The sequence below is a fragment of the Rhamphochromis sp. 'chilingali' genome (assembly GCF_963969265.1).
Source record: "Rhamphochromis sp. 'chilingali' genome assembly, chromosome: 5".
Lineage (NCBI taxonomy): Eukaryota > Metazoa > Chordata > Actinopteri > Cichliformes > Cichlidae > Rhamphochromis > Rhamphochromis sp. 'chilingali'.
The window spans coordinates 25533969-25558630 of NC_137932.1; the positions used below are offsets into that span (position 1 = coordinate 25533969).

Consider the following 24662-nt stretch of genomic DNA (forward strand, 5'->3'; position numbering starts at 1 on the left):
GCCACTCTGTAACTGACCATGTAAGATGCTTGTAGTCTGTTTTTATTCATAAGATCTGGCACCTGAATGCAGGTTTTACTTGTTGAAAGTGATTTTAGCTGTCGCTCAAAATATTCCCTTGGTTTATTTTTCAAATGGGGATGATTTGTCTCTAAATGTCTGCGCAAAAGTGAAGGTTTCATTGAGTTCTGAGACAATACTTTTGCACAAATAACACACTGTGGCCGGGGAAATCCACCAATATTTATACACGTAAACCCCAGCGAAATATAATTGTCATCATATTTGCGCTTCTTTGATGAGGTTGTGTTACAGTCCGTGCTGTCATGCTTTCTCCCACTTTGACGCTCCGCATCAGACACTTCATCACTTTCCACATGGCTGGCTCCAGCTATGCTAGCCACTTGGCTAGTAACCACAGATACATCCCTGCTAGCACTGCTAGCATCCAAATCTGACGAACACATTGTTGTTGAACAATCACCTGTGCGGTCACTGGAAAATGCATCTTCAGATATGAGCTTATTGGTTGTTGTGGCCGGTGTCTCTGTGGTAGGGCCTTTTTTTCTTGTTAACCACTTGTCCATTTTCGCGCTGCACTGAATGCTTGGAGGCAACTTCAACTGTTAGGTGTCAGTCATTTGGGCAAATCACGCCCATGTATTTTGTCAGAGCTATTTTTTTGCTGAACACCAGAGGGTGGTATATAGTCATGTATTTGACAGGCAAAAAAAACTGCATTAGCGCAAATTTCGGCTTTTAAAACTTTTGATCCCCACTCCAACCCCAACCCACGCGTACCCCCTACAGCCACTTGCGTACCCCCGAGGGTACGCGTACGGTAGTTTGGGAACTACTGCTATAAAGTACTCCTTTATTTATCTTTGGAACTTTCTCAAGAGTATAAACATAATTAGGGTGAAATTTACCGACAATGATACATTTATTTAAAAAGAAGGAGCAATAAAAAATAATTTCTTGATGAACAGAAATTAATTTAAATGTTTCAGCAAACTTGTCAGAGCAAAGACCAAATAACCACAGTGATTAGAAGTTATCTGTGTATTGTTTTAGGCACTTTCCAAAAGTGAATAAATATATTTGGAGATGTATTGGTTTCAAAAAGGTTATTTCTAACAAATGTTTCAGTTTTTCTCGGGTCTGTTGTCAAACTGACATCTGGTGCTTTTGGCTGATTATGTTTTATTGTTTGTAAACAGACGATGATCGCTGGAAACGCTTCTCACACATCCTGCTGATTGCTGTGCTGATGAATCTGTTGCATCAAGCTGTTGGCATGTGAAGAAACAGATGCTGACCCGCTCACCTGGTGCAGATGTACAGATGTGCAGAGTTTACTTCGCTGTCGACCAGCTCGACGTACAGCTCAAACGCTTCCTGTTCGCCAGCTTCTCGCCTCCTTCTCCTCATCTCCTTGTTCCTGACGTTGTAGAAAACGTTAAGCTGAAGGAAGAGAAGAACCAAATTTACAGAATAAGAATGAGAATCACACAGAGGTTTAAAGGAAAAATGCAGCTTCTTTATTGTTTCTTTAGTTAAAAGTACTTGCTGTAAGTATGGAACGCCAGGACTGCCATAATGAATTAATTAAATACACCATTAAATAATTAATTAAATGTGGCAATAATTAATTAAAATTGGAATTAATTAATTAAATAAATAGTTATGACACATGTAATTAATTAATTATTGACACATTTAATTAATTATTTATGTATTTCACATTTTAATTAATTATTGACACATGTAATTAATTAATTATTGACACATTTAATTAATTATTTATGTATTTCACATTTTAATTAATTATTGACACATTTAATTAATTATTGACACATTTAATTAATTATTTAATGATATATTTATTTATTTCATTTTGGCAGTCCTGGCGCCTGGCTGTCGTCATGAAATAATTTTATCTGTCAGCCTCACCCATCAAACTCAGGGGGCGGGGTTAACGCTGCCCATGCAGCTTCTCTAACATTTGATTGGTTGCCGTGCAAAGTAAGTCAAAACAGGTCGATCCTAGAAAATCGATTGCTTGTGTAGACTTGGGGCAGCCAGTTATCCCAGAATGCAGATCAAATCACAAGCAGCAATGGTGGTGGTGTAGTTTTAAAATACCCCGTTTTTCTGTCACCAGCTACACTTTTAACAGTGTTTTAGCCGCGAATGTCGCGACGTATGTCTGGTCAGGTTGTCAACATAGAACATGTTTGCAAAAGTGCTCAGATGTTTTCAGAGATTTCACTAGCTCTGCTAACAGTTAGCATGCAGAGCGCACCGAGGGGGTTACGTTAACCGGTTTGTTTACATATTCCACTCTCCGTGTTCCACATGTTGCATTCGCAGATTCTCATTTTCACCGAACGATCGTCTCTTTCCGCCTGGTCTTGTGTCTCTGTGCTTCTGTAACATAAAGAACGAGCTGACATTTTTCTCACGAAACCAGCGATCAGCTCAACAGACCCTCAGTTTACCTGCATGCATCCTCCTCCTCATCTGTCAGCTGTTTAACACCTGCTGCTAATTCAAGAAACACGCCTAGTTACCTGGTGATAGTCACAGTTTAACTGGGCAGCCGGTGCTCGATATAACGCAATGTCAGCGCATTTTTCTGCACAAGATAAGTAAATATAGTGTTTTCCCCGAGCGCAGAGCTGCTGGAGCTCGTTTCCTTACAGAGCACTTTATAGGCGAACAGCTTTATCAGCGGCTGATGTCCAATCACCGGCACACAGCTTTCAAACCTCAGCTGAGTTTTAGCTCTCAGTGGTTAAACGCTGGACTTCATTCACTCAGGTTCTGTCTGTCGGGTCACGTTTACTTCGCTGTTTTATTTACAACTGAGCAAATCGGTTTGGCTGAGGTTAAAGTTACGTTTCATAACTGCATAGTTTCACAGACGTTTAATGGTTCACTGGCACATGTGTTAGACTGAACTATCATCTAAATATCATCTGTTTTTTAATAGTTATTCAACTGTATTCTAAGCACCAGCTGTCTGTTAGAATGTGATTTTTTTCTCTCTCTGTTGGCAGAGGTATAAAAATGCGCAGGAAAATTGACATGCATGGCGAACTTCACCGACGATATTTAGGGAGGAATAAACACACATCAAACATAAATGAACCATTTGTCTGTCTCCATAATTGAGAGAATTTTCTCTTCTTATGTCAACACTCTCTCTCTTTTTTTTTTCTTTTTTTTTGCTTTTTCGGTCATGTTATGTTTACCTGTCAAAGGCTTGTTACAAACTATGAAACGCATCGTGCAGACTTCTGGATGTTAGAAGAAAACTAATACTGCTCATGAATGAGACTAAAGGCAGGAAGGTGTCCTTTAAAACTAAACATGTTAATAGGACCTCCCTGTTTATATCATAGTTTATGATATAGCACGTGTATTTCAGTAATAGCCTGCTGAGGCCACTATACGTGCTGGCCTCATATCAAATGTGAAGGCAGACTGAGTCTATGTTTGACGTTTGTTTATATCTAATCTTCCTTTTCAAACATTTAAACAGCAGCGAGTCTGCAGCTGAGGGAATACAAATTCAAATTGTCGGAACAGGTTTGCTCGTTTCTTGGATTCATTTGGTGATTTATTAAATGTATAACTGTTATTCTAATCTGCTGCTGAGTCTCTTACACTTTTCTTTATGCTGTATATTTTCACGTCTCTGGAATAGTTGGCAGTTAGATAGTCAGCTGGGAAACTTTGTGTTAACTCATGGAGCTGAGGATATCGTGGATATGCTGACCTCGCTGCGTGGTGTACAGAGCGAGGTCAGCATGATTAATATTCACAATAAAAATATTAGCCGAACATCATGAAGTCTGTATGTGTTTCATAGTGTCGAACAACCTTTGTACAGTTAAAGCCAGCAGTTACTACATGACGGAAACACCAACGTTATCTCTTTTATGCGTTTATACACAGGTCACGCTGATTACTGAACAAAAACCCAAAGATCAGATGTTAAACAGATTTATTTGCTCTCTCTCCTCCTTAAACATGTTTTTAATGTTAGTTATAATTCAGAATTGGCGACTGAAACACGTAGGACACATAAGAACATCAGGAAATAAAACATCGATAAATATAACCTCAGTAAAAGAAGTCAGCGGGGGTTACTACAGCTGTGTACCGGGGCCTGCGCTTTGTCGGTGGGATTGCTTGCGAGGCGAGCGGGTCTATCCCACGCTTTGCCGTGAGACTGGGCAGACATCTCCGAAATCATCGAAACACTTTTGCAAAGAGGCTGTATCTTGACAAACCGACCAGACACATGAAGATTAAACCACTACATTCTCGGCTAAAAAAATATTAAAACGGTATTTGGTAACACACAAACAGGGTTTTTCAAAGCTCAGTTCTGTTAGCTTCCACATGCCGGTTGTTGTGTGCTAGAAACAATGGCCACCAGGCCAAAGCAATGGTTTTGACTCGATCAGCGTTAACCCCGCCCCCTGAGTTTGATGGGTGAGGCTGACAGATAAAATTATTTCATGATGAGAGCCAGGCGCCAAGACTGCCAAAATGAAATAAATAAATAAATATATCATTAAATAATTAATTAAATGTGTCAATAATTAATGAAATGTGTCAATAATTAATTAAAATGTGAAATACATAAATAATTAATTACATGTGTCAATAATTAATTAAAATGTGAAATACATAAATAATTAATTAAATGTGTCAATAATTAATTAATTAAATGTGTCAATAATTAATTAATTAAATGTGTCAATAATTAATTAAAATGTGAAATACATAAATAATTAATTAAATGTGTCAATAATTAATTAATTACATGTGTCATAACTATTTATTTAATTAATTAATTCCAATTTTAATTAATTATTGCCACATTTAATTAATTATTTAATGGTGTATTTAATTAATTCATTATGGCAGTCCTGGCGTTCCATATGTAAGTAGCTTCTGCAGAATTTCACTAAAGCTTTCTGCAGCATTGACCCAGTGGGCAGTCTGACATATGTGCTTCTGTTCTTTAACTTTTTAACTACCACAATTTAAGTGGCTTTGTTTTTGACATAATCTGAACAACTATTGTTCTTACTATTATACCATTCAGCAGACTGAACACAGACCAGCAGGAGGTGCTATTACACGAGTGACATGTCCTGTTACCTGAAACAAGGCGAGTCCACGACCTTCTGCTGTCACCTGCAGGATTAAACTTTCTTCTGGAGTAATCTAAAGCATAAAAAACAATCTCTATGTTTTTATTGACAGATTATTGCAGTTTTTTTTATTGCTGTGCACTAAACAACTGTTAAAAACTAAATTAAGTCCTTAACTGGACTAAAAGGAGTAGGCAACTCCTTTTAGAAGACTGACTCACACCAAGCAGTAAATCTTTTAGGGCATTTTTAGGAAATATAATATAGTTCCACGTTTTTCCTTTCAATATGAGGGAATATGACAGAGCTGAATTATCTGTATAATATTACATGCTGGATGTAATCATTTGTTTCACTGTTCCATGAACTCTGCTCTGATCAGTTGCTGACAGCCTTCAATAACCAGCCGATATCTGACTCATCCCCACAAATATTGCTGGATAATACTTCAGCCGCTGTTTTCCGATAACGCTGGCTCATCTGTGTACCTGTTGGCTCTGATGGAGCAGGTAGTTCTCGTTGTTGATTTGGAAGGAGGCGACAGTGGTCGAAGGGTCGATGTCCACCCTGATTGTGACGTCAGTGTCGTGCGACCCAATGCGAGCCGCGAACATAGACAAAGCCTGGAGAGCCACAACTGTGTCCTGAAAGAAAAAACGAGACTCGCGGTCACATGGTACACGTAAGCAAACGTGTGTCTGTGATGTGGGGGATTTCAATCCCTGATGATCCTTTGCTTTGATATTCATTGCTGATTTCCTGTTTACAGCTGAGGATGGGAGTCTGCTATTCAGCACATGTCTCTGCATCTGTTTTAGAGAAAATCTTTGCCAGACAACGCCTCACTGGGCTTTACTCACTGTGCTGTATTCGGATCTACTGGCAGTTTCCCCATCTGCCTCGCATGTTCTGCATGTACGAGTGGCCATGTGTGCTAAGAGGTTAATAAGTCTTTAGTCACTACATACCCAGACGGCCACAGTTGCCCTCTGATGTGACATATAACCACAGTTGGGGACTTTTTTTTTTAAACATGAATCCAGTTTAATCAGTAGAGAAAAAGTCCTTTATTTAGAGTTGACAGGGCCAACAAGTCTGTTTTATGTTTTGTTGGTGTTAAAAAGAAGATGATGCAGAAATCAAAAGCCTGTGTAGCTTTTTTTTCCCCCCTGACGTCTTTGTTCTGGTTTATTTCATCCTCGCATGTCTGTAGTTATCATGTGGTTATTGTGTCCCTGTGGCTCAGGTGAACTTTACTCTCCCAAACTCCACTGCAGAGATTTGGAAAGAAGACAATCACAGTCAGTGATGTATGCCAACATTTGTGGCTCCAGTGACAATTCGGGCCAGCAGGAAGGTGGATTGAATCTAAATAAACTACAATTAGTCTGTTTATGGTGTTAAAGGAACAGGGCAGCCCTGTCCACTGATGTCTTTTTAATCATTTTTGGATAATGATAGAGCTCCATGGCACAGATAAACACAATGCATTAAGTTCTGCATGAGCTCTGCTTTTTGACACATGTAGTTTTTGACAAGTGTAGTCAGATGATAACAAAGAGAGGGAAGGTAGTCAGAACTGAGGGGATCGAACTACCAGAGGGCAATATTGCAGACATGGAGGACAGCTCCCAGGCCTCTGGTAGAGGACCCGAGCTTGAGGGATTAACCGCCCACAGAGGTGAGTGGGGAATGAATATATATATAGTAACGGAATACATGTACCAGCGTTACGTATTTAAAATACAAAATATGAGTAACTGTATTGCGTTACAGTTACCGTTTAAAAAGGTGATATTTAAAATACAGTTACTTTGTTGAAATAAATCTATTACACAGCGGTCTTTTCCTGTTTCAAATGTTAGGCTATACCCTCTCTATTTTTGGTAATTCCACGTGAAAAACCAATAAAAAAAAATAAAAAAATAAAATAAAAAAAAAACACGCATGAAGAGACTCTAATGCCTGTGTCTCAATCTCGCGACCCATGTCACCCCTATTTCTATAATGACGTGAAAAATTTTTTTTTTAAGGATTGGTACAATCTTAATAATTTGAAGATTACATTCATGTACTTCTGTTTGGAGTTAAGATCTGACCTGAGTGCTTCCAAATCCTCCTCTGTGGTTTCTTTGCTGGCTGAGCCACTTCATTAGGTTCAGACCCTCTGGGATTGAGTTCAGCTTGTAATGAGACAGCAACACGTAGGACGCCATCTCAATGTCAGATGAACGAGGTTGCCACGATGAGGACAGGCCGTCATCCAGGGAGAACCACATCGGCACACCGTCTGCTCACAGAAAGACAGGGCATAATTCAGATGATTTATTTTTAAAAAGAGAAGCAAGATGATCAAAAAATATCTGGGGTAAAGACTCCCACAAATAGCTAAAAGTCAAAGCCAAGAAGTGGATTATTTTTCCAGCCATGCTAACTCTCAGATAATTCAATTAAAATGCTGAGAAAGACACCAATAAAAGAAACAACATCCGATTCAGTCACTAAAATTACCAGAGGTGAGGCATAGGGACAGGCTTGTTTTCTAGGCCTCACCAAACTGACCTGGAGGTTGGAGCTTGGTCCTGTCTAGCTGTCTGCCACATTACCATTACAACAGAGTTTTCTAGCTATGAACTTTTCAAAATAAGAAATAATTATTTATAATAGTGATTTTTATTATACAGACTAATTAATCATACAAAGACTAAAGGACACCATTCTTCAAGTAAAACCACTGTATGATCCAAAAATGTTTTTAACTGAATGTAACAGTTCTGTTCACAATCAAACAATGTAGATTTGCATGAAACTATGAGAATGAGGTGCATGAAGTTATAACAACCCCCAGAGAAAGCTTATGTCCCCCAAATGTTAAACTGGCTTTTAAGACACAGCTGCTGTTGTACCTCTTATCTCAGCTCGTCCAGTCAGATTATTGAGTGCTGATTGGGCTTTGGAGCTCCCTGCCAAAGCCAGAGCGTAGGTGAGTAGACTGAGGCTGTAGTTGCTGGAGACACCAAGAGCAAGATGGGTCTCCAGGTACATCACGGCTGCAGACACCTTGGTCTCATACAGAGCCTGACAGATATGGAATAGGGCAGCAGTAGGTGAGACGACAGGTTGGTACAGGCACATGTAACAATGTCAGGCCAAATTAGATCTTACCCATGAATGTGAGGAAAACAGAGACTTTCTCTTTATCGATTGGTTAATGATAATAACCATAAGGCATGGTCAGTTTTGGTTTTTAAATTGATTTTTACATTAAAAATACTACAGAAGCCTAGATAATTAAAATACACAAGAAGTTTTTTTGTACGTCTACTTGGTAACTCTTATAAAGTGAACACTGTTTAAGCTTCTTCAGCCTGTCCATTGTTGCTACTGCATCTGCAAGCCACTCTGCAAGGCACTTTGCAACCCATCTCCACCCCAGGTCATTGTTTTTATGCTTTTAAGACTTCTGTGGCATATCTTCTCCATTTATGCCTGCTCTGTTATGTGCTTGCTGCTTCCAAATATAAATGACTGCAGATGGAAAGTTTTGACTTCAAAATATGAGTCACCACCCAAACATGTGTCACAAGTTAACACAATATTTTGTTTATCCTAAAGTTCAGCAATTATTTTGTAACTACAGTTAAAAGTTACCATAATAAACAGAAAATGTATAAAAAGGAACTTAAATAAGGAGACACATAGCTCAATAAAATAGGTATGACAGAAAAATAATCTTAAAGAGTTAAAAGCCAATCAAAAATCAAATAACTAAAACTAAAATAAGTATTAAATATTAAAAATATTTCTAACTCAGCAAAGGAAAAGCTGAATATAAAATTGCTCCCCATGTTTCAGTCTGAGAGGCGGACCCACACTAATCTCTCAAAATGTCCCTGGAAAGTGTGCCTAAACAATGGCATCTCACCTTGACGCTAGCGTCTTCCAGCAGGGCGATGAGGACGTAGGCCGTGAGAGAAACAGGCCCGTCCAGGCCTCCCTGGAGCTCGGTGTGGATCACCCTGCCGGGCTCCAAGAAACTCCCATCATGCCCTTGCTGGCTGGCTATCCAAGCTGCCACACTGTGCAGCACGTTGGAATCAATGTTGATGAAGGGCCGTGCCTGCAGGAAACACCTCAGCACAAAAGCAGAGAGCCTGTGCAAAGAGACTACCTGCTATTAGTTTTCCTGAGTTTTTCAGTTATATGAGCATGTTACTGATGTTTTCTTTTAGACAGACCTGGTATATTTATCACATACCAGGTGCTTCCAGATGAGTCCTGCTCTCCAAAGGCGCTAAAGGAGCCATCTCCTCTCTGAAAGGTGAGCTCCCGCTCATAACCTGGTGAAGAGGACATCAGATGATGGGAAAAAAGGCAAAGGCAAATGACAAATCTAGAGGTTCTTAACCTAGAGAAATAAATGAGATGTGCATTTTAAATGTGTTTATTCAACAGGGTGTGATCAGATGTTCCTAAAGTGTGAGGCACCTGGGGTATGAATGAATTAAAAAAAAAGAAAAAAAAACCAAACTCATGGACACTGTTCACGAGTATTTGACAGGGCTCCACACAAACGCAAAGCAGATGAAGCATCGCCAAATATGTTTCCAAACCAACTTTCTTCCAAGTCAAAGACTAGAAAATTTGATGAAACATATCTTGCCTTTGGCTTCACCTGCACAAGTGCCAAGGTATGTGGGGCGCCATTTGTAAAGTGAAACATGCTGAAATCAACGACAACATTTTTCCACATTTAACTCAAAACCTTACAAAAACATGTTTTTTGAGTCATTTTTCACAACATTTAGCATGAACATGTCCAGCGATTTTGGCTGGACATGTGCTGCAGTGATTGTGAAGTGGAGACTGCAGCTGCCGAGAGTCCACTACTGCTGAACCTTTGGATGGCTGACAAAACGGATCTTTGGATGTTTTCAGCTAAATCGCTGGATGTCCTGGTAGACAAGAAGTGAGGCAGCTCATGGCGGTGAGAAGTGACCATCATTGGAAAGCAGACACAATCTGACCACTACCGGCACACTTTTGCACTGGAATTTTTCATAAAGCTTTTATTTTGGTATTTCCGTTGAGCCATACAATAAATTTGCATGTTAGCTAAATATTTAGTTTCCTGTAACATTTAGATTTAACATTTAGATTTAAATATAATATTTAGATTGAACATTTAACATCCATCCATTTTCTTCCGCTTATCCAGGGTCGGGTCGCAGAGGCAGCAGCCCAAGCAGAGAAGCCCAGAGAAGCCTCTGTTTAGACAGAGCGAAGCAGACACACAGCTGGTCACATAAACGCACATTCTGAGTGCGTTCAATGTAGGTGCATAGCACACGCACTAGACAAAGAGAATGCATCCTCCTCTGCTCCTCAGATGCAAAAGGAGGGGAACAAATGCTCAGCAACTCAAACTCCATTGAGCTAATAGATGCAGGCATGAGCTTGGGAAAATAGGCAGCATTTGGACGCAATATGACCTTGTGGCCATCAGGTGCCGAAGCCAAAGCGAGAAGTAATGTAGTCTTATATGAAAGAAATTTCATATCCACAGACTCAATGGGTTCAAACGGTGGGCTACAAAGGACCTCCAGCACCAAAGACAAGTCCCAAGCAGGGACACTGGACTTAAGCACAGGTCTCAGCCGGCAAACCACTTTCAGAAAACGTATGGCGAGGGGATGTGCGCCTGGTGTCACCCCGTCAAAGTCAATATGACAAGCAGATATAGCTGCCAAATAAATCTTAATTGTCGAAAATGAAAGGCCCTTATCCAGCAGCTCCTGCAGGAATGTCAAAACATCCACAATAGTGGTCTGAAATGGGAGAGTGTGGCAGTCCTGGCACCATTGCTCGAAGGCTCGCCATTTGTAAGCATACAAGCCTCTTGTACAGTGGCTTGCAAAAGTATTCGGCCCCCTTGAACTTTCCCACATTTTGTCACATTACAGCCAAAAAAAAAAAAGAATCAATTTTATTAGAATTCCACATAAAAGACCAACACAAAGTGGTGTACACATGAGAAGTGGAACAAACATCATACATGATTCCAAACATTTTTTACAAATAAATAACTGCAAAGTTGGGTGTGCGTAATTATTCAGCCCCCTGAGTAAATACTTTGTAGAACCATGTTTTGCTGCAATGACAGCTGCCAGTCTTTTAGGGTATGTCTCTACCAGCTTTGCACAGAGACTGAAATTCTTGCCCATTCTTCTTTGCAAAACAGCTCCAGCTCAGTCAGATTTGATGGACAGCGTTTGTGAACAGCAGTTTTCAGATCTTGCCACAGATTCTCGATTGGATTTAGATCTGGACTTTGACTGGGCCATTCTAACACATGGATGTGTTTTGTTTTAAACCATCCATTGTTGCCCTGGCTTTATGTTTAGGGTCGTTGTCCTGCTGGAAGGTGAACCTCCGCCCCAGTCTCAAGTCTTTTGCAGACTCCAAGAGGTTTTCTTCTAAGATTGCCCTGTATTTGGCTCCATCCATCAACTCTGACCAGCTTCCCTGTCCCTGCTGAAGAGACGCACCCCCAGAGCATGATGCTGCCACCACCATATTTGACAGTGGGGATGGTGTGTTCAGAGTGATGTGCAGTATTAGTTTTCCGTCACACATAGCGTTTTGCATTTTGGCCAAAAAGTTCCATTTTGGTCTCATCTGACCAGAGCACCTTCTTCCACATGTTTGCTGTGTCCCCCACATAGCTTGTGGCAAACTGCAAACGGGACTTCTTATGGTTTTCTGTTAACAATGGCTTTCTTCTTGCCACTCTTCCATAAAGGCCAACTTTGTGTAGTGCACTACTAATAGTTGTCCTATGGACAGATTTCCCCACCTGAGCTGTAGATCTCTGCAGCTCGTCCAGAGTCACCTCTTGGCTGCATTTCTGATCAGCGCTCTCCTTGTTCGGCCTGTGAGTTTAGGTGGACGGCCTTGTCTTGGTAGGTTTACAGTTGTGCCATACTCCTTCCATTTCTGGATGATCGCTTGAACAGTGCTCCGTGGGATGATCAAGCCTTGGGAAATCTTTTTGCAGCCTAAGCCTGCTTTAAATTTCTCAATTTTATCCCTGACCGGTCTGGTGTGTTCTTTGGACTTCGTGGTGTTGTTGCTCCCAATATTCTCTTAGACAACCTCTGAGGCCGTCACAGAGCAGCTGTATTTGTACTGACATTAGATTACACACAGGTGCACTCTATTTAGTCATTAGCACTCATCAGGCAATGTCTATGTGCAAGAGATGTCCCAAAATGTGGGAAAGTTCAAGGGGGCAGAATACTTTTGCAAGCCACTGTATGTGTTGTGCCGAGAGAATCGACTGAAAGGGAACACCAACAGCTTTACTGACAAGAAAATTAGTTCAGAATTTTCAAACAAAGATGGGATTAACAAAGGCTAAAGTTCTAACCTTGGTTCGAATATCCCAGACAAGCCCCCATTTTTACAACCAGCTTTAAAAATGTATTAAAAACAAACCTTAAAAAATAAAAGTTAAAGAGGGTTGATACTAAGTGGAATAAAAGAGTGTGGGTCCCACTATGAATCTCCAACCTGAACATTTTCTGTATTTGATCTTGAATTTGACCTTTTTAATTAACAGATTTGAAAACATCCTCATAAAGCTAAAACTAATATAGAAATAGTAGCCACACGTTTGTCAGATATCCTTCTGTGGCATGTTAATGTAACATGGTGCATGACTTGTTGCTCTACCTTGCATCATGTAGTTTATGGCTTGGTCTGTGGTTTTCTGGCTATCCTGTCCTGTGGCGTCCAGATACTGGAGAACGTAGATGTTTGGTGCAAAGTTAATCATGTTCTGTTCCCCACAGCCATAAGGCATTTGGATCAGTGAGTCCAGACCACTGATGGATGGACCGAGGATATCACCTTCATCGAGATGGAAACAAGAAAAAGAAAAAAAAAATTGTATTTAATGGAAAAACAGAGCACAGGTGAGTCATTTTAATTAAAATTTTCAAACAGTAGCTTTTGGTTTGAGGAGTTACATGGTATAATCCACAAATGCTTTTCATATCAGCAGCAAAATTTCCAGTTAAACTTCTTGCATTTAAAAAGAATAGAAGACAATAATGGATACTTATAAGTATAAGACATTTTCCGCCATGAAGAAAAAAAGATTTGCCACATCAAACCAATATTAGTGGGCTCAACTTAGCAACAGTTAAACGAGAGAAACATACTCCCGTTTAACTGGAGTTAAACAGTTCAATGTCTCTTGAGAAACACTCTAAACAACTTGTCCGGAACTGTTTTTATCATCTAAGAAACATTTCTAAACTCAGACTACTGGCGTCAAAGGCAGAACTTGAGATGATTCTTCATGCTTTTATCTCTTCTCGTTTGGATTATTGTAACGGTCTTTTTACGTGTCTCAACAAATCAGCTCTGGATCGCCTTCAGTCTGTACAAAATGCAGTGGCAAGACTTTTAACTGGTGCAAACAAGAGGTCACACATTACTCCAGTTTTGGCTTCTCTTCATTGGTTGCCTGTAAATTTTAGGGTTCATTTTAAAATTTTAGTTGTAACTTTTAGAGCTCTGCACGGTGAAGCTCCCCAGTATATCTCTGACCTGTTGAAACCTCGTGCTTCATCCCAAGCACTTAGGTCTTCAGGTCAGAGGCTACTGGTGGTCCCACGTACTAGGTCTAAAACACGTGGGGATCGGGCTTTTCAGGCACTGGCACCTAGGCTGTGGAACTCTCTGCCTTTGTCTTTACGCTGTCTAGACTCTACTGACTCCTTTAAAAAGCAGCTGAAGACATTTTTATACAAACAGGCTTTTAATTAATTTTAACTTGTATGTCTGATCTTATTGTAAAGCACTTTGTGGTTTTTATCTGTGAAATGTGCTATAAATAAATTTTACTTACTAAATATAACTGCATAGTGCATATCAGTATAGCAGGATGCATGTTAGAAGTTTGAGGAAAGGTGGGATAATTATTTCTGTAGTACTTTGGAACAGTGGCGTTAATTAATATTAAAATTACCACAGTCAGCTTACCCTGGAGGGAGCATTTAACAAAAAAAATCTCAAAATTTTATGTATGTATAGGTGTGGGGTAAATTTTGAAGTTAGTTTTTTTTGTTTTGTTTTTTACTTAGGGATCAGTAAAAGGTTTTAGATGTTATCTCTGTACATGCTGTAAAGGCTGCAAAGGAAATTGGTGCCTCTTACCTGATCAGAATCAGCAGATTTTTTTTTTAATGAACATTAGCATATTAAATGAGGCCATTTTACTTTGATTCTATTTGTAATTTTCTGAGCTTACAGGCCCTTGAAGTAAACTATTGAGGGTTGGAGTCTTATGCATTTTTAATTCAAATTTTTTTCAGCATTTTTAATCTCTTAGAAAATCATATGTCCAGGAGATATCCACATGACAATTTTAGGGCTGAAAAATGTATTCAAACTCTGTTAAAAACTGCAAAAACCAACATATGCAAATGTAACTTATTCCAAGATTGACAATCTAAATCATAATAACAATAATCTGCAGTAATTTAATATTTATGAGGAAGAGGAACAAAAACAATCACTGGTACCCTGGATGCTTAGTCTGTTTTTTGATAACTTACTGGAAGAACCCTTTAAAAAAGGAAAGAAATTGGTAAATTTTAAAAGAGCATATCACCACGATATGGGTAAAGTGGTGATTGTTCCACTGTCTTTTTCATCTTCTAAATTTCAGTCAAAAAAGTTTTGTAAGTTCAGGATAGTACTTTCTTACGATAATACACTACGCTCTATCCAGGTACTTCCCTCACCTGATGAAAAGCCGTCTGAAATAAACCATTTCCTGCTAAGTCCTACACGTGACAAAGGACATCTGTGGAATATTTCCAAACTTTCCAAAGTTTGTGTGTGAAAACAACTTCAGTAAACCTTATTTTTAGGAATTATTGTCTTCTGTTTTGTTGTTTACCATGAATCAGCCTGCAATCTCAGGTGATCTGAATCTGTTACTCAAGGTTTCTCCCTGGTGTGTTTACATACCGACAGCCATAACTGAAGCTCTCTCGCTGCCCTCCACAACATCTGGTGGGAAGGTAAACGTAACGTTTCTAGACAGGCTCATCCCTGCTGGTAAAAGCTCAAGCAGCAGGGAGGTGGAAAATGACTGTTCAAGACCTTCGGCCTGCAGGATGAATGGACATGCAAAAGATGAAGGCAAACAAAAATGGTGAGTAAGAAATGGGAAACGCAGAGCTGTGAAACCAGGTCAACATTTCTTTAGTTACAGTGGAGTAGATGGCGAGGATTGGTAACGTTAGCAGAGTTCCCTGCCTGTTTGTGCTTTAGATGGCTGACAGGCACTTTACAAACAGGATATACACGTTCAACTTCCACTGTCACAATTTCACAAGTTATTTTGTTATCTGTTAAAACCTGGAAAATGCTCCTTCTCAGTAAAAGCTAATAGAAAGATTTGGTGCCCCTCAGGCCTAGAGACCAATCAGTAACCCCATAACAAGATCTAGTCAGACTAAAGACTAACAATGTAGTAGTCTTATAACAGGCTTGATAATAACAGAAGTTCATATTGATAATAAAATCTAAGCATGGGAGTTAAAGTTCTACAAAAACAACAAATAAATGTATTTTTAAGCCAAATTAATTATTTGAACTGTTTTAGGACTGTGGAAATTTTTCACTGCGCACCTTAACTAACACTGTTGTGTGGACAGAGTCGGACACTGCATCCGAGTTGGCTTTCACAGAGATGGGGATCTCCCCGAGGACCAGCGGCCTGATGGGAACGAGGACGGTGGCTCCGCTTTCACTCTTCACAAACACCGGATGAACACCGGGCGTGGAGAGCTGCTCGTTGTCTGGGAAGACGAACTCGAAGGTCTCACTCTGTGCAACAGTGACGGTGACCTAACGACAAAGGCACAGAGTGATCACATTTAACGTGGCACAAAGGGAGTCGGAGGAAACCAAAAGAGGCCTGTTCTTTCATGAAGGGTTTAAAGAACATATCAATTTTCAGAAATACTGATGCCACCTTAGATTATGGCAACTTGACACGTAAAGAACCCCCAATATACATTGGTTAAACAGAATTTCGCATTTAAAAAGACGCAGATATGTGTGGGAAAGGTCACATTTTAAGTGTTCTCAACACTCTCGGTTCAAAGAAAACAAAGAAACTCACCACTGATACCACCAAGATCCTGGACACTGAACTAAAAAGCAGCCACCCTTCTATTATACTGTCTGCTTATGGTTCCTCTAGGTGGCAGCATCTTACAAAAGTCTAACTCTGCTGTACTGTATTGTGATTTAATAATGTATGGCAGGCAGAAGCTGCCATAAGTATGCAACAATTAATTAAATGCCCAAAATTTATTATTACATAAATACATACAGATTATGATTACATGTAATAAAAATAAATATTTTATTTAAAAAAATAAATATGGGAAATAATTAATCTATAAATTTGACATAAATGTATATTTCTGACTTAATATTCTTTATTTGTTTTCTTATTGCCTCAAATCCCACAAATAGATAAATAATAGTTAAAAAACTTTACAAAATGAAATAAAAGTTATCATGATCAAAACTTAAAAAAGAAAGCACACACTCTTAAAATAACAACCGATAAAATAAATAAAAACAATAAAGAATTTTCCAAAGGTCAAAAGCTGTTTAACTATTAAAGAAAAGGTTTTCTCTCACAGTATACTTTGAGAAGTAATTCTTTGATGTCCATATTTATATTCCTATATATAAAATATAGGACATTCTTTAGACCACACAGTTGAACATTTTTTATTTTTAAACATGTACTTTTCTTTTTTCTAACTTATTCGTTTAATTTTATTTTTGGCAGTCTCCATAATAAAGCTAATTTAGCACCGTACCAAGGGTTAAAAATGACCCATTTGTCTAATGCTGGCAGACTCTTATATTAATGTACACTCTGCCTGTGTCTGAGGAGAAGCAGATTCACCTTCTGGTCCTCTTGGAGGTAGTTGAACAGAATGATCTCCAGCAGCAGCTCCTCTCCCCGGATGATGAAGGCCGGAAGATTTAAGGACAGGAAGAAATCCTGGAACACTGTCAGCTGCAGGAAGGTTGCATAGAAAACCTGGTTACAAGAGATGCTAATGCTAACAGCTACTGCTCAGATTAATAAGCCAAAAAGCCATACTGTGAATAAATTTAATAATACAGGGTTAAAAATTAAAATGAATTAAATATATAAACCTTAATACCTCTGCTGGTTGCTCTACAATTCCCAGTCCCAGATTCTCAGACATCACAAAGGCAGTGGCAATCCAGGTTGTGATGCTGTCTGGTACAGTTAGCGCCATTTCCTTTGTGTTTGAATTACTGCAACAAACGGCAAAAAAAAAAAAGAAGAGAGAGAACTTTAAATTTTAAAAAACTGCATCTGACCCAACGGTTTCTGAAGAATCATACCGTGCAGGTCATCAGCTTTCTTACAAACAGTATGTTTGCTTACTGACTTAAAATGTTAGGTGTTGGAGGTGCGTTGTCTTTTGTCTTTGCAGGTTGGAGAATGGTTATTTGGAGAAGAAAAAAAAAAGTTCTTAAAAACTTAGATCCTGACCATTATCTATGAGATCTCTGACTGTTTGTGGCTTCACCTTCTTTGTGTTGTTTGAGCCTTTGTTTTGCACCACAGCTTACTCAGCGTTAGCTTGGTAATATCTTTTATCATTTCATAAATATGAATGTATATGGGACATCATCTCCTAAGGTTATATGCCAAGGTAACAGCAAAAATAACACCCACTCACATCCTGGGCCATTTAACCTCAATAAATCACATGATAGAGTGAGGCTAGGATTCACAATGGGTTCACCCAAAACCTTGGCTGATTGTGACTGTGGTGTGAATATGGCACGACGGGACCACAGATCGCAATTATGAGCCATTTATTTACATCTCATCACACCACAATACACACCGACCCCTGAGTCCCCATGTTTTAACTCGGTGGGCGTGATTAAGGATGCACGGCATCCACCCTCCCTGCACGGCACCGCAGACCACGTCCCACCACAGTGAGCCAAAACAGTTTTCACACCTTGGCTGTGTGATTAGGTAGAGGAACAATAGGGGGTCCAAGACCCTCTTGGGGACACTCCCATGGGGTTTAAAATCTGGGACTCTCCACCAATTACTCTTGGAACTGAAAAGCTTCTTGGATTAGAGGTGAAGCATCTTCAAGAAAACTTAAAGACGCCCAGACGCTTTTCTTTCCAAACTTAGACCACAATTACCTGGATCAGGGGTCAGCAACCTTTAACACCCAAAGAGCCATTTGGACCCGGTTTCCACACAAAAGAAAACACTGGGAGCCGCAAATGCTTTTTGACATCTAAAATGAAGATAACACTGTAATTATTGTTTTTTACTTTTATGCTTTGTGTGAACAACTAAGGTGTGTTGCTTATGAAATCTATGAAGTGCTACAGAGAAAATTACATTTAATTATGTAATTAACACTCTTAAAGAAATATAACAAAAGGAAAGACGCCCAACTGAACTAAAATGATCCATGTAGCAAACAAATACTGTTGTGAGCTGCCACCCTACTCGCCTTTGGGCTTTTGGAGCCTTGACCTGGCTTTTAAAAAAATAATTGGAAAAAAAAGCACTATACTGCTAAAGAAAAGAAAAATAGATATTTGCAAAATTCTGCCTAAATATGTAATTTACCTGGTTAACGTGTGTGGCGGGGCGTGGTCTGCAGCGCCACTACAGGGGAGTCGGACGCACCTGAGCAGCACCCGCAATCACCCCTCGCCACCTGAACGTCTGTGCTCTCTATGCTGTTGTGTTGGTATGTGTCGGGCTGTGTATAGCAACCGTGTGTGAAAAGTGGTCAATAAAGAGATGCTGAAAAGCGTGTTCATGCAAACATCGTCAGGCTTGCCATGGTACAATGGGACTTCTGCTCCTGAATGTCTGCGCACAGCGTCTGCAAATCGGGGCTGTACGAAGTCACTTTCATCTTTACGCAGGATTGTAAGCTGTCATCTGTGAGGCATGAGCAGTGTTTGTTTTTAACATAGTTTACCAAAGGTCAATAATTGGCCTACCTGGGGCTGAAAGTCTCGATAAATGCGTGGTGTTTCAGCGGATATACCAGCTTCCACGAGTGTGACGCTTATTTTGAGCGATGAAAAAAATAATAGAATATAATTGTATTCTTATATTTCAATATCACAATAATCTTCCAATTTAGAACTACAAGTTAAAAAAGAACTAACATAAATAAAATACACTTCAACTAAATACTTCTATTTTCCCAAACCACGCGGAGCCGCACTATAAGGACTAAAGAGCCGCAGGTTGCCGACCCCTGACCTGGATGAATGAGAACCTTCACAGAGAACAAAAGTAGAGGCTTTTCCCAAACTATAAACATGTTTATTTCTGCTGTTAACTTTGGGGTCTGTGGATTTATTGGACATTAGAGGAACTGCATTTCTTGACAGCCTCTTGGCCTCACTTCTGCTAAGTGGACTGATTGAATTCAACATCTCCACCTGTTTTACTCCTGCTATTGTCATGGTCTCTGTGCCTGTTCGGCAGACTCAGTATGGCTACAAGTGTTTCTGTATATTTTGCCCCTTCTCCCTCCCCTCTCGCGCCCTGCGCACTACCGGGGCGGAGTTCATTGTGACTCCCGCCCATGGCTCCCGCACCTGCAAACAATCATCTGACCAACACTCTCACAGGCTCCCTACTTAAGGCTAGAGATGGCACGTACCACTTTTTTATGTCCGATACCGATATGATGAATTTGGATATCAATCCGATATAGTGTTTTTTTAATCAATAAAACTGTTTTTTAAATATCTTGCTGCATTTTGCCTAAGTTCATACTCAAGTTTAAAAAAAAAAACAAAAAAACAACAACACTAAAGCTATTCTGTTATACCTGTATGCAAAAAATGTTTTCATAGTTCAGCAATACTGATCAATCTAATAAACTTAAACCTACACCATCCTCCCTATTCTGGTATTTTAAAGAGTACTTAAGTGCCTATTGAAACCCTATTAGAGTACCTAACTAATAGGGTTTCAACTCCCAGCAACAAAGAAAAAAAGAAAAAAAAGAAAAAGGGAACCCTCCACCTCATGATGCTTAATTGACGTAATCAACTTTAATTTGATGCAGTGTGGGGGGGGAAAAAAATGCACAGAAATTTTTTTTTTTTTTCAAGAAATATTAAATATATTCAACATCTTTCTTCAACAGAATTGCAGACTGCACAGCCTTCCCAAAGGAAAAAGTAATATAGCTTACTAGGGTATATTAGACTTAACAGTTACTATATAGATTGGTAGCGAGGCTCCAAATGCTGAACCAGACCACCGACACCTCTCGCACGCCACAGCCACTCTATCACGTGATGAATACTGCTTCAATGTGCTAAGGTTATGAGGCGAGTTACAGCGTGTCGCAAGTTTTGTGAGGCGCTTTCGTGATTTAATGGATCGGATTACATTTTTTATTTCTTTCCGATATCCGATCCAGTAATTTAGGTCAGTATCGGACCGATACGTAATATCGAATCGGTCCACCTCTACTTAAGGCAGCCACTGGGAATGCTTCGTCGCTGGATTATTGTGTAACCTTCGTCAGTGTTTCCTGTATTCAGCAGCTTTCTTCAAGTTTCTCTTTGAAGTGCTATTCTGATACCAATCTCCTCTTTTCATGCCTGACTCTGCATGCCCCACCCGAGGACCTGCTACTGATCTGTTGTGAATGTGGTGTGTTGGTGCGGTGTGAGCGCGAAAAGGAATCCCTGGGAGGAGAAGTCCTGTGTCTGAATTAACCGTGTGCGTTTTCCCCTCACTGCCCTCGTGACCCCTAGAGACCCCAAATCCCTTTCCTTCACCTGTACATTGTGGCACTCGGTGTGAAGAAAATAAACTGCCTTGATATTGCCTTTTGCAGTATTTTAAATGCAACTGTCTCCAAAATAATGTGACCTGTGTTCTTATATCAACTGTTCAAGAAAATTGTGCTTTGCGTGTGTGAAATTCTGGTGTCTGTGTGCTGCAGCCTTACAATTTACATAAAATTTGAAAACTTTTGTTTAAACTCTATTTTTCAATATGTAGAGTAAAGGTCACATGAAACAGCAGGAGGCAACTGTTTCTACAGTCTGACACTGAAATATCACCTGGTGTTTGTGTCCATCCAGATCCAGGTCTCTGGAAAGTACCAACGCACACGTTCCTTTTGTTGCTCTCCACGTAAATGCTCTGTCGCAGTAGTGTAAAACATTATCTCCCCTGCTGTTTAAAAAAAAAAAAAAAAAGTATCAGTCACATTAGCATTACCGATCCACAATGTTTAAAATGTTTGATACTGTTTAACACTTACGGAAGTCGTGCATTATTTGATACGTTTCCAAACTGGCATCAGTGAAAACCACAAGATCACATGACTGTACAAAAAAACAGAACTATCATTACATATTATTCATTTTGAAATAAAGTGAAGACTGTCCATCTTCCCTCAGTGAAAAAGAGGAAAACCAAACCAAAACTCTATGTTATGAGTTATAAGTAATTACAGAAATATTACACATGTCAAAATATTAGAATTATGGCTTTAGTGTAGGTATAAGTGAGTTAAAAGCTCAGGCACCGACTGCTCTGAACACTCAGGGTCACAGTTGTTTCTACTCTTGGATCTGTTTGATATTATATCTGTAAATATGAGCATCTAGGGCACACAATGATCACGGAAGGCCCTCCCATGTCAGAGCCTGTTATAAGATAAGTAAGGATTATTTTGTGATTCAAACAATGCTTCTTGAGTCAAAGAATAGCTGAAAATGAGCAGAGTCACTAAATAAACAGAAGCGATGTCTCTCTGTGGAGGCTAACCTTGAAAACAGAGTGTGGATCCCCCATTTTTGGCGTTTCATTGTTGCCGTCAGCCATGGAATTGCCAAACTCCTTCATCTGCTTCATCACCTGAAAATATCACCAGCAATATAAGAGCTGCTACTGTTACACCCCATAAAACCGAACAAAGGAAACTGGGACAGAAACATGTCTAATAAAAAAGTTCAGCCTTGTTAAACTGATACTTGGGTGGGGAGGCAGGTTTGTTTTCCCAGGTGAACATGAAAGGGATCATATACCAGGAAGCATATGATTATAAAAGGCAGAGAACATTTAGCTGGAAAACAAACTACAGAGGACCCCAAGGAGATATGGAAGCTTCTAGTATTCACAGGTTACACTGTTGTAAACAATAAAGCATGTTATGTGATCAACAACAGTCAGTACGAATGAAAAACAGATGAGTCAAGGCTCCAAGTTTGATCTCTCAAATTAAGGATCAGATTGAAGTAAGCAAGCTGCCTCACATGCTGATATTTAATTATTAACATTTTAAGAAACCAATAATTGTTTTAGTTTGAGAAGCTGAATTACATTTATACAAACTATCCTATCATGTACGAGGAAAACATCTCATCTTCTTCACATATCTCTTAACCTATTCACTTTAAAAACATTTTTCATAGGATTCAATGCAGTCTTCTGAACAATACTCAGTAAACCCTGATTGCCTCCATACGAATTAGGAGGATAAGGAACAGCCAACGTGCTGATTATCAAAAGTCAATGAGTTGCCATCAGTTCATCAGTCATCAGTTGTGAGCACCTCTGTAAAAGAAAACATTTTAGCAGCGTGCTGGGTATGTGTTAACACAATGCCAAAGTTATCCCAGGAGTACACGACCCAGTAAATTCCTTCCAAGGTCAGACTGTGCAATGCTCAGAGAAACTGCAAGATATCCAAGAGCTACATCTGAGACTCTGCAAGCATCGATTAGCAAGTTAAATGCAAAAGTTAATGACAGCGCACTTAGAAAAATACAGTGCTTTGCACAGTCAAAGTCTAGATTTAGATCTAGACTTTGACTGGGCCATTTTTTTTTTAAACCATCCATTGTTGCCCTGGCTTTATGTTTAGGGTCGTTGTCCTGCTGGAAGGTGAACCTCTGCCCCAGTCTCAAGTCTTTTGCAGACTTCAACAGGTTTTCTTCCAAGATTGCCCTGTATTTGGCTCCATCCATCTCCCCATCATCTCTGACCAGCTTCCCTGTTCCTGCTGAAGAGAAGCACCCCCAGAGCATGATGCTGCCACCACCATATTTGACAGTGGGGATGGTGTGTTCAGAGTGATGCACAGTGTTAATTTTCCACCACACATATGGTTTTGGCCAAAAAGTTCCATTTTGGTCTCATCTGACCAGAGCACCTTCTTCCACATGTTTGCTGTGTCCCCCACATGGCTTGTGGCAAACTGCAAACGGGACTTCTTATGGTTTTCTGTTAACAATGGCTTTCTTCTTGCCACTCTTCCATAAAGGCCAACTTTGCGTATGGACAGATTCCCCCACCTGAGCTGTAGATCTCTGCAGCTCGTCCAGAGTCACCTCTTGGCTGCATTTCTGATCAGCTCTCTCCTTGTTCGGCCTGTGAGTTTAGGTGGACGGCCTTGTCTTGGTAGGTTTACAGTTGTGCCATACTCCTTCCATTTCTGAATGATTGCTTGGACAGTGCTCCATGGGATGTTCAAGGCTTGGGAAATCTTTTTGCAGACCTAAGCCTGCTTTAAATTTCTCAATAACTTTATCCCTGACCGGTCTGGTGTGTTCTTTGGACTTCATGGTGTTGTTGCTCCCAATATTCTCTTAGACAACCTCTGAGGCCGTCACAGAGCAGCTGTATGTACTGACATTAGATTACACACAGGTGCACTCTATTTAGTCATTAGCACTCATCAGGCAATGTCTATGTGCAAGTGACTGCACTCAGACCAAAGGGGGCTGAATAATTACACACGCCCCACTTTGCAGTTATTTATTTGTAAAAAATGTTTGGAATCATGTATGATTTTCGTTCCACTTCTCACGTGTACACCACTTTGTATTGGTCTTTCACGTGGAATTCCAATAAAATTGATTCATGTTTGTGGCTGTAATGTGACAAAAGGTGGGAAGGTTCAAGGGGGCCGAATACTTTTGCAAGCCACTGAATGGGCTGTTTGGAAGAGCTGCCAGGATAAATCGTTTTCTCTTTAAATAGAAAATGCCAGTACAGCTTAGGTTTGCAAAGGTGCATCTGAACAAACCACAAGACTTCAATGTCCTTTGGATAGATGAGACCCAAGTGGAGATTTTTTGGTCAAAATACAAAGCACATTTGGGGAAAACCAAACGCAGAATATAAGCACAAACAACTCATAAAAACTGTCAGCACAGTGGTGGAGGGTTAATGGTTTGGACTTGTTTTGTAATCACAGGACCAGGCGCTTGTGACCTGAACTTCTCTGTATGCTAACCAATTCTAGAGTCAAATTTCAGGCCATCAGTCTGACAGCTAAAGTTTGGCACAAAAACAAACAGGAGAATGGT

General features: G+C 39.8%; 1 protein-coding gene across 1 annotated transcript in view; it reads right to left on the reverse strand.

The window, feature by feature from the left end:
* cd109 (CD109 molecule) overlaps positions 1–24662 on the reverse strand; it is a 50317-nt gene that overhangs the window by 9679 nt on the left and 15976 nt on the right. The window contains exons 18-32 of the mRNA XM_080881811.1: positions 22117–22206; positions 21608–21671; positions 21405–21519; positions 17450–17567; positions 17185–17298; positions 15885–16103; positions 15219–15360; positions 12909–13085; positions 9433–9514; positions 9100–9328; positions 8081–8252; positions 7274–7464; positions 5663–5818; positions 5182–5247; positions 1328–1464 (exon numbers count right to left, since the gene is read on the reverse strand). Coding sequence (XP_080737937.1) covers positions 1328–1464; positions 5182–5247; positions 5663–5818; positions 7274–7464; positions 8081–8252; positions 9100–9328; positions 9433–9514; positions 12909–13085; positions 15219–15360; positions 15885–16103; positions 17185–17298; positions 17450–17567; positions 21405–21519; positions 21608–21671; positions 22117–22206 — 2072 coding nt within the window. The remainder of the gene's footprint in view (positions 1–1327; positions 1465–5181; positions 5248–5662; positions 5819–7273; positions 7465–8080; positions 8253–9099; positions 9329–9432; positions 9515–12908; positions 13086–15218; positions 15361–15884; positions 16104–17184; positions 17299–17449; positions 17568–21404; positions 21520–21607; positions 21672–22116; positions 22207–24662) is intronic.